At 36.6% G+C, this 11,660-nt stretch overlaps 1 protein-coding gene across 5 annotated transcripts; it reads left to right on the top strand.

Annotated features, from left to right (window-relative positions):
* Nucleotides 1–391: 391 nt before the first annotated feature.
* Nucleotides 392–8,348, top strand: LOC104889766 (chromo domain-containing protein LHP1). Of its 5 annotated transcripts, XR_007271760.2 has the most exons (9): nucleotides 394–923; nucleotides 1,017–1,042; nucleotides 2,591–2,677; nucleotides 2,797–2,891; nucleotides 3,003–3,522; nucleotides 5,164–5,315; nucleotides 7,319–7,379; nucleotides 7,479–7,524; nucleotides 7,862–7,937. XR_007271760.2 is itself a non-coding variant. In XM_057394911.1 (7 exons), the coding sequence occupies exons 1-6, from the start codon at nucleotides 528–530 to the stop codon at nucleotides 7,521–7,523; spliced, it is 1,341 nt and encodes a 446-aa protein (XP_057250894.1). In that variant the 5' UTR covers nucleotides 392–527; the 3' UTR covers nucleotide 7,524; nucleotides 8,145–8,348. The 5 variants fall into 5 exon arrangements, 3 of the variants coding, with proteins under 3 accessions (XP_057250894.1, XP_057250896.1, XP_057250897.1); XR_007271759.2 differs by having other exon boundaries at nucleotides 7,479–7,937; XM_057394911.1 differs by lacking the exons at nucleotides 5,164–5,315; nucleotides 7,862–7,937 and adding an exon at nucleotides 8,145–8,348 and having other exon boundaries at nucleotides 392–923; nucleotides 2,797–3,522.
* The last annotated feature ends 3,312 nt before the right edge of the window (nucleotides 8,349–11,660 follow it).

Genomic DNA, 11,660 nt, shown 5'->3' with positions numbered 1-11,660 from the left:
CGACATCAATTAATGACTCAAAACCCAATTTCTATCTGCTTTTATTACTCATAATGAAGAATAATTGGTGAAGCAAAAGGTTGGGAAAGAAATTACACAAACGATTTAAGGGGGTATTCAATAGTTAAATGCCGCTGTGAGGGAAATTAACAAAGAGGGGTTGGGTACTTTAAGGGGTATTTTAGTAATCTTATATTATAGTGACAATTGAAGGAAATAGTTAACCATGGTTAGTAGATTCTGAATTAGGTAGTGCTTTTTAAAGTTTTTCCACTTATAAGATAGTTTTGTAAAATAAACATGATATTAGGTAGTTTTTTTAAAAAAAGTGTCTTTAATAGGTAGTTTCTAACAATTTTTCCTAGTTTTTATGACATACAAAGTCGACATTGGTGGAAGGAAGAAAACCCTCCAAATTCCAATTGTTCCGACAGTCCTGAAAGAAAATCAAAACCCCAAGCGAGGGAAAACCGAGAAAGAACTATTCTCACAGGAGAGAGAAAATTAGAGAGAGACAACGAACAACAATGAAGAAGGTGAAAAACACTCTTCAATCGGAGTCAAACTCACTTTCTCACTCTCACTCACTCTCCGATTCTCAAAACTACGCGTTTAACGACTTACCTCCGCCTTCTACCACCGATACGCAGCGTCTAACGGAGGAGAGAGAAAATGTCGTAGTCGGAGATGAGGAGAGAGAAAAAGCGGAAGAAGAAGAAGTCGATGGCGACGAAGACGACGACGAAGAAGAGTACGAGGAAGAAGATGAAGAAGAAGAGGAAGAAGATGAAGAAGAAGAAGTAGAGGAGAGAGAAAGAGATGGTGTTGAAGTTTTAGATGGTGGTACGACTACTGCTGAGCGTAAGAAGCTTGCGGATGGATATTATGAGGTTGAATCGATTCGTAGGAAGAGGATTTGTAAGGTGAATTTTCGATTTTGATTTTGTATGATGATTTTTTAGGGCTTCTTTTTTAGGTTTGTGATTTTCTTTGTGATTGTTTTTTTTTTTGGTTAGGGGGAGCGTCAATATCTGATTAAATGGTGCGTAATTTCTCTTCACTACCTTTTTTAATGTTTGTCATTTTTTGTGCTAGTTTTTTAGGCTAATTTGTGGATGGAATTTGTTTGCTAGAATTGAACTCAGTCTTTAGGTTACTTAATTGCTGATGATTTTTTGCCTTTTAGGTAGAAAATGAATTTGATTGTGCATAGTGTACATGATAGATTTGTGGACAGCTACGGCGGCCGATAATTTTAGGCTGAAGTGTTGGGAGATTTGAGCAATATCACATTTTAACATTTTGCGTGAAATGTATGGGCTTATTTTTCCGAGTACATAAGAATCAATTATTGAACATAGCTGAAGTTTTTTTTGAAAGTAAATCGAAGAGGGGATCATATTCATACCTAATATCATTCCTATTTCTATCTCTATCTTTATCTTTCTTGGGCAGAAATGGAGAAAGGATTAGTAATTCAGGAATAAGGAATTAAATGGAAAATCATGTCCAACAAGAAAGTATTTCTTTCAGAGTTTCTATCGAATAAAGTATGTTCTTCGACTTTCTTGGGCTAGAACTTTATCTCGTAAATACAAAAGTACTGGATGTTCTTTTTTGAAAAGATTAGGTTCAGAATTTTTAGAAGAATTTTTTACAGAGGATGAAATAGTTCTTTCTTTGATCTTAGTATCTTACCAAGGGATTCTTCTACTTCACGGGGGTTATATAAAAGCCGTATTTGGTATTTGGATATTATTTGTATCCATAATTTGGTCAAAGGCTTAAGCTAATAAGTATTGCATTCATGTTGGTAATGTGGTGTTCATTGTGCCATAAATTTAATTGGTTCTTTCTTGAAATTTTGTGGAACAAAAACCAGTTTGGTAAAGTTGCATATACTCAAAGGTGGATCTTAGAATTTGAATTTGGGGGGCCTAACCAATATAGGGTATCACAAAACCAACCAAGTACATAATGACTCTAATTTATTGAATAACAATTATTTCACACTAAGTGATAGGGAGGAATTATATTTAAGAATGCCAAATTTAAACTTTATATTGCTAATGTTATATATTTAAAATACTTTGATAATACCACATTTTAACACCTTTTTCTTAAAGAAGTAATTGCAACATTTTGACCTTCTTGCTTCCCAACACAACTGTAACAATTAACTTCTTTTAAATTTGAGAAGTTGTTATCTTGACGATAATCATTGAGACAAATTCAACAACGTTGTGCATTAGAACATTTCTTTTTAGTTATTATATTAATGTATTAGTAAAGAAGTTATGTTAGGCTTTATATATGGATGTTACATAAAGTTTAGCTGTTGAATGTTAGAAATTTATTTTAAGAAACATTGATGGCTAGTAATATGATCGTCAAACTTAGCTTTCTAGTTGTCACTTGTCAGGAATTAATGAGTGACATTATGATGCATACTATGGTGACAATGAATTGTGGTGAACCTAGCTGTTACGGGTGCAAGGGAAGAATAGTTACTGAGTTTATAAGTGCAGTCGTTTTGGTTCAATAAAAGATAGCTAAACATTCTTCTTGGTAAAATTTGTGTATGCTTTAGGCGTGGTTGGCCAGAGAGTGCGAACACGTGGGAGCCTGTTGATCATCTTCAAACATGTCCTGATGTTGTGGAAGCTTATGAAGAAAGGTTTTTGCTTGCTCATAACTAAGCTATATAAGCTTATGTTTTGAGCCATTTTCAGATGTTGGATTTATTTGCCATTTTGGTGATTGTTGGTTCTTAAAGCATTTTTTATTTGGCTGAAGCTTGCGTTCTGGGCAAAAGAAGACTTCTCGAAAGCGGAAACGCAAATTTACCCAACCAAAGAAGAAAATGCAATATTTTTATGGTGTCTCTAAGAGTAAGTTAACACATAGTAAGCTATCACTTAGCCATGAAAATGAAACCTCTGCTACTTTAGAGAACTCAGTTCAGGCATATCCTCAACCTAGTATGGTTGCCATTGTTGTAGAGCATGATGAGGCGATGAAGAGACCTAGAGCGACCAGAAGCTTTGATTGCAAGGGATCTGAGACTGTATCTCCACATGTTGCTAGCAATGGAAAAGAAAACAGTGACCAATTATATGGCCAAGATACAAGTACAAAGAATATGGATGTACATCTTCAGCTGCCCATGACTGTAGAAGGAGATGGTCCTGAAAATTGCCAATCCAATGCCAACTGTGTGGAAGTAGGTCAAGGCAATCTGTGTCGAGGTGCAAAGCGAAGGAAATCTGGTTCTGTAAGAAGGTTCACGCCGGATATGACATCACACAGTTTTGATTACTTACCTAACACAGCACCTGCAAATATTAGCTCTTGTGATAGAGTTGATAAGCTAATGTTAGGGAGTTCCGATGCCTGCTGCAAGAAGAAATTTGACAGCTCTAGGAGTTCCAATGTTATCACCAGTCTCATAAAGCCTATAAGCTATTCAGCGTCTGTGACAAACAATGTCCAGGATGTTGCTGTAACCTTTGTTGCATTGAGGTATGCTAATCCTTCTGCCTATTTAATTACTATTATCAGGATTGTTGCGCTTTGCATCTTATCATGTCTGAAGACCTTCATGTTTGGTGTCTTATTGTCAGATATTGGGCACATAATCCACCTTGGATATTGCCATCCTTTCTCTAGTTTTCTGTCTAGTCAATTCAGGGATTCCTCAATATTACTATTGTAGCTGTTCCAGCTGTTTCCCATATTTTACTAGCCTCTCTATTGTAATTCCAAAAAAGCTGTTGGTGATGAGAGGCGGCTGTTGCTTTAAAGTTATTGTTTTCGTGTTATAGTGTTTTAAAACTTAAAAGTGACTGTTGTGTATTTATTTATTGTTACCTTGAGGCAGTTTCTGTAGATGTTGCATTGATCTGAAAATTGTGTAAATGGTTATGGTTCTTTTTTTCCCCTTATAAAACACTCCCTTGATTTCAAAATTATTGCAACATGTCAATGTGGCACACAATATTAAGAGACAGGGAAGCTGACCATGTGGTGGCGCTTTGTTGCACATGTGATGGTGTAGAATTGTTAAATAATTTTTACCATATAAGGTGATGCTGCAATTATTCTGCCAAAGTATTATAATTATTTTGAATGGTGAGAGTATATATATATATATATATATATATATATATTATATATATATATATATATATATATTATTATATATATATATATATATATATATATATATATATATTAGGGCAGGATCACATGAAAAATGAGAATGAATCTCAACCACACCATTGGATTAGAGTTACAACACTTGTTCATTAGAGTTTTTCGAATTATTTTTTTCTAATATTTTTTTTTTTTGAGTTACATCACTTTTTCATTAGAGTTACATCACTTGTTCATTAGAGTCATAGAAATTCATTCTCATTTCTCATGTCCTATGAAAACGGTTCCGTAAATGGTTAATTGCACTATGTATAAGCTCTAGGGAAGGTCATTTTCCTCCTCACTTTAGGAGCTTCTTGGTAGAGATATTAAGTAGAGGACATGTTGTTGTTGGACGTTAAACCTAGTTAATTAGGTAATATCTCTCTTTAACCTTAACCAAATCTTCGTTGAGAGGTTTAAGTTTTGAGGTAAGGTTGAGTTCTGGAGTTTTGAGATTTTTGACCAAGGATAGTATTATGGGCTTCTAGTTGGTAGTTGATCATTGAGAACTGCTTAAGAACAATTGAGAAACAAACCTCATACTAGGAAGATGATCTTGGACTTCAGGTAGGAGACTTAATTTTGGCTTAAACTTTGTTTGGATATCAATGATGGAGGGAAAGGTAAGGGAGGGAGCGATAAGGAGAGGGAAGGAAGGGAGGTAAAAGTGAACTTGTACTTTTTCTTCCAAATCTTTCCAACACTGCAAGGATTTGCAATAAAATAATTTCTTTCAATTTCCTTCTCTTCCCGTCCCTTCTCCCACGTAATATCCCAACAATGGAAGATGAAACCTTCCTGTCACTCCAAATTCTCTTATCCGAATAGACTTCAAAATGCCCTTTGATTCAAACCTGTTTGATCCATTTATGATCGACTTTTTAATTTTATATTGACGAATGATCATAAGTTCAGTAACGATCCAAAATTAAGAATCGTGCTCATATTTTTTTTTTATCTCTGTAGATCTACATAGTCCCCATTTCTGTTATGATTTGAGTGAATTCTCTGGACTTTGATGATGGTACTTTGACAAGCCGGGAATTGAGGTCTCCCCACTTTTGTAGGCCGTATTCTCCATCTTGTGGTCATGCTCTGAAGTTCACTCTACATTAAGTGTAAGTTCATAAAGCTATTTATATTACCTTCTCCCTTTTCCAAGATATGAATACTACAAACCTAGAGAATTGGCTATTAAAGGCTATCTTGTGTTATTTTTGGTGGGTAAGGAACAACATTTGGGGTGGTTGAGGGCTGGCTGGAAATGTAAGAATATATGTATTTGTTATGTATTGATCTTTAATATATATCTGAGGGATACTTGGGAAAGGAAAAGGATTAGTTAGATTTGGTTCACCATCGTGAGATTAATGCGGTGAGGGGAGAGATGGTAAAAGGTGCATTAAAGAGAGACCATTTTTTTTTGGTCATCTTAGCTCCAGGTACTCTTTTGGAGAAGCCATACTTTTGCGGTTAAGGAACCAAAATTGTCAAGCAAACATCCATGTAGACTGCATTGCTGCCTAACTTGTCAGAAGCTCCTAGAGTAATTCCTTCACTAGAAATTGTTGCAGGCTTCGAGCTGATACCAAATATCATTCTATGGACAATGATATTCACATTTTATATTTTTAATCAGCATGGGCTCAACTATGTGAACATAACAAGGTCATTTTCTGTTGTTGTCTGGTTCCTTAATCTCTTCTTGACAGAAGCAATTTTGTCAAGCATCTACAAAGTATTATGCATTGGGTTTGGCCTATATTTATCATCACTGTAATATGAGTAAGCTACTCTTGCTATATGCTAACTTTAATTTCTTTTCCAAATATTTACATCATTGCTGATCTTATTGGCATTACATGCTCAAGTGCATTGGTTCTTTTATTTGTCATGTTGTTTGATTGTATAAGTTCTTTAAAGTTCTATGTCACTCTTTTCTTTTCGGGTACTGGTTTATCTTAAAGTACCGCTATGAATTTTGCTACAAACCAATGCATGGTTACGTACCTAGTGGTCCTATATTGTCTTTTTTCCAAATGTTCTGTGGTAGTCTGGCTTATTTGTTGTGAATATTCATATTGCAGTTGTAGTCATGTCTAATTTGACAGGAAACGGCAATTCCTAGTGATGCTCACTTCTTTCGTGTGTTTTATCCAAGTGTCTGGAACTTTTCAGTTGTCATGCTTAGATTGTTTTGGTCATTTACTTGAAAAAGAAAAGATCGCTTTTGTTTTCTGTGTGATGTCTGTGGTTGTGTTTGTTGAAAGATTTGACTGTAGTCTTATCAAGAGCAGTGTGCTGCAAATCCCCTGCTCCTGTCATCTGCCAGGTGCCTTAGAATGCATTTAGCTTGCTAGTATTTGATTTTATACTGGAGTCCATCTGTATTTGTAATTTGAGTTCTGTCATAAATTCCCGCTTCAATAAAATATGATTTTTGTGAGGCGGGATTCTCTTGTTTTGACAAGGATACTTGTTCACCAATGAGCTGGACTGCCAAATTTGGTTTGTGTCAGATTGTTATCTCACCTTTCGTATAAGCTGTTCTCAATCACTTGCTTGTCTCCTTGGTGTAATAGCCGCATAACAGAATACTCAATTTCTTATATATTGTGTTTTATGTCAAACCAAATATATTCAGTCATGATTTTCCTTCAGTAGCATGCACGCTAAAGTATTTTCTTTTGTGGTAATAACAAGGGTAAATACCATTTAGAAGATTTAATCCACATTTTTTTGAATTCGAAATTTGAGTGGCCACAGTTGGCACACCCTTATAAGGTGGGATTGGTAAGGAGAATGAAATCACAAGAAAACTTCAGCCATTTAGACTGGTAACTGGTAGTTTTACCCAGGAAAAATTCACCACAAGACCTCAACTGAGGGTGATGGGAATTTTGAATCCCAAGCTCTTGGTTGGGAGGCGGTAGCTCTCCCATTGAGCTCCCACTTGATTCTCCCCAATCCACATTATTATCATCAATAAGCTTAATGAACATGTATGGAATTAATGTGGTTTGGCAAAGCTGCTGATTTTTGGTTCTACATTACATTTAAACACCTTATTTTGTCTGAGATGATGAGGTTTATGTATTGGAATTTGGTTTTCATCTTCTAGGTCTGATGGGAAGGAAGTTATGGTTGACAACAAGTTTCTCAAGGCAAACAACCCTCATTTGGTAAATATATTTTAGTTTCATGATGACATTTTATTGTGGTTAACTAATTGACCATAGATGGCATGATATCTCACATTTCCCCCCTTGGCGTGGTTACAGTTGATCAATTTCTATGAACAGCATCTGCGATATAGTCCAAATTGAGGTGACTCATTCTTCCACATCTTTTGCCTTTTTGTTCGCATTAGTATTTTGATGATGCACTGGAGATCAGAGGAGCCTTTCTAATAGACTAGATATGTAGATGATTTTGTGCCATATGTAGGATATTCTGTGTATTATCTTAATATAGTACCATTATTCTAGTAGCTCATAGTTTAGGCTCAGAGATTGATTGGAGTTGATACAACCATAGCGATCCATGCTGCAGAATACTTTGTTTAAAGCGTAAATGGTGGTAACTGTATGGCGATTGGAAGCGCTATGTATTCTCGTGCTTTTGTACTTTAATGTAGAGCCCCTCATCCCTTTTTGCCTAACAGGGAAGGCTCCGGATGCTTGCTAAATTTGAGACCAAGGTTTGCCTCACTCATGAACGGATTTGTTTTGCAACTCGTATTCCGAAAAAAGTTATTTTCCATGTGATTTTATTAGGAAGTAGTTCTTTCAAGGATCTCTATACCCCATTCCTGGGTTGAAGTGAGACGTTTAAATTAGAACAACTTGAATTTATGGCAACTGTAGGGTTTTGCAACCCCTTGAGCTAATAATGCCAAGAATTGATATTATGACATGCACTTTTGTTCTCTATTGTGCTGCTGACAGGCCCGTCCCTGAGGCAGGACAGGAGGGGTGGCCGCCCTGGGCCCAGGAGTGACATGTCATTCATTCCTACTTGAAAAACTGATCTGATGAAATAAACAAGAATAAGTGAACAATCGCATGAAAATATGGGCATCTACAGATTGTATCATAAATTCGAATCATTAAGCTTATATATATACTAAAAACATGAAATTACATACTTCATCCGTTTCAAATTACTTGTTATACTTTTGAAAATTCCACTATTCATCTATGAGGTTTGATCATGATTTACTATTATATTAAATCAAATGTTATAACGTAATATATGTTGGATTCATCTCAATGTATATTTTCATAAAACTAATTTTTTATACTGTACTCTAATACACAATTAAAGATATTAATAGTCAAAATAGTTCATTGGTAAGCGTGAAATTCAAAGTGCTTAAAAAGAAACGGAGTAAGTATATGAGATAAATGAAAAATAAGTTTAATTCATGAAACAATCAATAACAATCGCGTAAAACCAAATGCATGAATAGCACTGAGCACATGTGACATACCATCAATAAGAGGAGAGAGAAAATGCGAGAAACGCACCACAATCGAGGAGAGAGAATCGAGTAAATACCTAATTACTATGTAGTTTATGATTTTTTATGCAAAAGACACCAAAATGTGACACTCTAAAAGATAACTTTTTAATGGACCAGATTTATAGTAACTTATTGTATATATCGAAATTATATAATATAATATGTTTTTGTTTGATATAGTCAGTTTTTGTATGATAATCACCTTTTGTCTCAAAATGTATTGAAACGGTAAAATTACATGATATTATTATATTATTAACCTTATATATACATGATATAATTACATGATATTTAAATTATTATTAGCTTTATCTTTTTGTTTGGATTTGGAGATGAATTGCCCTATCAGATGATAGATATTTTGAGAGTAAGGGGGAGGATAAGCGAAATCCCTACCCTCAAAGTTTCCTTAGTGGGAATTGAACCCCCGACCTCAAAGTTGGAAGGCAAACTCCTAAGTCCTAACCACTAGTCAAAGTTTAGATTTGTATTATTATTAGTATTATACGTATATGATATATTAAATAATCACTCTGAAAGATATATATAACCAACATATATTGAATCAAAATCTTATTATCCTAACTTTTATTGCCGCCAAATGGTAGATAAATTCTCCATAAAGTACCTTATTTTATAGCAAGTAATAAATTTAACGGTTTTTTCACCAAGTACCCCCGAGTTTTCGAAAAATTCACCTGGTACCCTCCAAGTTTTCAAAATTCACAAGGTACCCATAAGTTTCAAACTAATACACGAGGTACCCTTAAATGCCCTTAATGACTAACGGCGTTAACCGCCGTTAGTCATTAACCCTAATTTTCTGTTTTCAACTCTTATTATCCTCTAAACCTAACCCTAATCCTAACCCTAAACCCTAAACCTAAACCTAACCACCCTTCCCCCACCCTCCCACCACCCCTACCCCCTGTCCCACCCCCACCCCACCGCCCCAGCCCCCCTCCCTCACCCCAGCAGCCCCCCTCCCTCACCCAGCAGCCCCCCTCCCCGACCCTCGCAACCCCACCCCACCACAGCCCCCACCCTCCTTCCCCACTCCACGCAATTTTCGCAGCCCCTGAAATCTCACCCCCTCCCCTACACCCGCACCCCACCCCCGCGCCACCACCCGTTTTCGCAGCCCCTGAAGTCGCACCCCTCCCCCACCCTCGTTGCACCGCCCTCCTCCAATTTCCGCGAAACAAAAAGTCCCCCCACAACGAAAAAAACAGAGGGAAGAAGAAGGGGTTGCGGGTAGGGCTGGCAATGAGTTGAGACAACTCGCGAGCTACTCGAACTCGGCTCGGTCAAAGCTCGGTCAAAGCTCGACTCGAGTGAGCTCGACTCGACATGTTAACGAGTCGAGTCGAGCAACTCAATACTCGACTCGAGAAACTCGTGAGATACTCGATAAAATTTTATATATATATACTTTTAATTTTTTTATGAAATTTAACTTTATTTTTTTCTATAAAAATACTTGTACCTTTCTTTTAAAAAAATGAAAAAAGAATGTATAAAATGACCAAAAAGCAAAGTAAATAATTTCTTCTATAAAAAATAAAAATATATCAAATGACCAAAAAGCATGAAACGAGTTCGAGTTCGAGCTTGAAACGAGTTCGAGTTCGAGCTTGAAACGAGTTCGAGTTCGAGCTCGAGCTTGAAACGAGTTCGAGTTCGAGCTTGAATCGAGTTCGAGCTCGAGTTCGAGTTCGAGCTCGAGTTCGAGTTCGAGTTTAGGTTTCGAGTTCGAGTTCGAGCTTGAAATTTTGAAACTCGCGAGTTTTCGAGTCGAGTCGAGTTTGAGTATGAGTTTTCGAGTTCGAGTCGAGTTTAGTCAAACTCGAGCTCGACTCGCATCATTGCCAGCCCTAGTTGCGGGCGGCGCGGGGGGCGCAGGCGGTGGAGTGCGAAAATGGAAGGGGGTGGTGATGTGGTTGGCGTGGGGGTGGAGAGAAGGTCGGGGGCGCGCGATGGGAGGGAGGGGTGGGGGGCTGTTGAAATGGACTGAGAGGGGGAGGAGGGCGGCGCGAGGGTGGGGGAGGGGCTGCGGGGGTGGTGGGAGGGTAGGGGGTGGGTGGTGGGGTGGTGGGTTAGGGTTAGTGTTAATGTTAGGGTTTAGTGTTTGGGTTAGGGGTTAGGATTAGGGTTAAGATTAGGGGATTAATTAGGGTTAAAGCAGAAAATTAGGGTTAATGACTAACGGCGGTTAACGCCGTTAGTCATTAAGGGCATTTAAGGGTACCCCGTGTATTAGTTTGAAACTTAGGGGTACCTTGTGAATTTTGAAAACTTGGAGGGTACCAGGTGAATTTTTTGAAAACTCGGGGGTACTTGGTGAAAAAACCGTAAATTTAATTAATATTGTGAAAATTGTGAGTTAGCATAATTACATCGTGATGATAATAGATAACTACCCCTTCATCTCCAAATAGAGTTTTCGTTTCTATTGGGCACAAGTATAAAAGAGAAATCATATGTCGGTCCTTAGTTGTATTAAATCAGAATTAAAAATTGAAGTCGGTATACTATTCATTAGTAGTTTATTGAAGAGAGATAACCTGGGTTACTTTACAAAGTCATACTGTTTGTGGAGAATTGGGTATTATAGTAAAAAGTGAAAGCTAAATAATATTTTGATTGGTGGACACATACCAACTAAGGAAATGTGAAATTTATTTGGACCAAACATAAATTGAAAAATGAGAACACTATTTAGGGAGAGAGGGAATAATATTTATTGAAAAACAGTCATTCATGTTTCGTAAAAGTTATACTCCATATGTTGTAATAAACTCTAAGAAAATGCAACATAAGATATACATATATCATATTCGTATTTTTTCTAAGGAAGAGAATCGATAAATAATAATAAATAATAATAAAAACTAATAATAATAACAATAACAATAATAATGATAATAACAGTAATAAT

Source organism: Beta vulgaris, chromosome 1 (genome assembly GCF_026745355.1).
Source record: "Beta vulgaris subsp. vulgaris cultivar EL10 chromosome 1, EL10.2, whole genome shotgun sequence".
Classification (NCBI taxonomy): domain Eukaryota; kingdom Viridiplantae; phylum Streptophyta; class Magnoliopsida; order Caryophyllales; family Amaranthaceae; genus Beta; species Beta vulgaris.
Note: the sequence above shows the minus strand (reverse complement) of the source record. Positions and strands in the feature narration are given on the sequence as shown.

Coding starts and splice junctions, on each gene's coding strand:
- LOC104889766 (XM_057394911.1), top strand. CDS start 528: ATGAAGAAGGTGAAAAACACTCTTCAATCGGAGTCAAACTCACTTTCT. Junction 1,043..2,590: donor CGTCAATATCTGATTAAATG/GTGCGTAATTTC, acceptor TGTATGCTTTAG/GCGTGGTTGGCCAGAGAGTG. Junction 7,380..7,478: donor AGGCAAACAACCCTCATTTG/GTAAATATATTT, acceptor GCGTGGTTACAG/TTGATCAATTTCTATGAACA.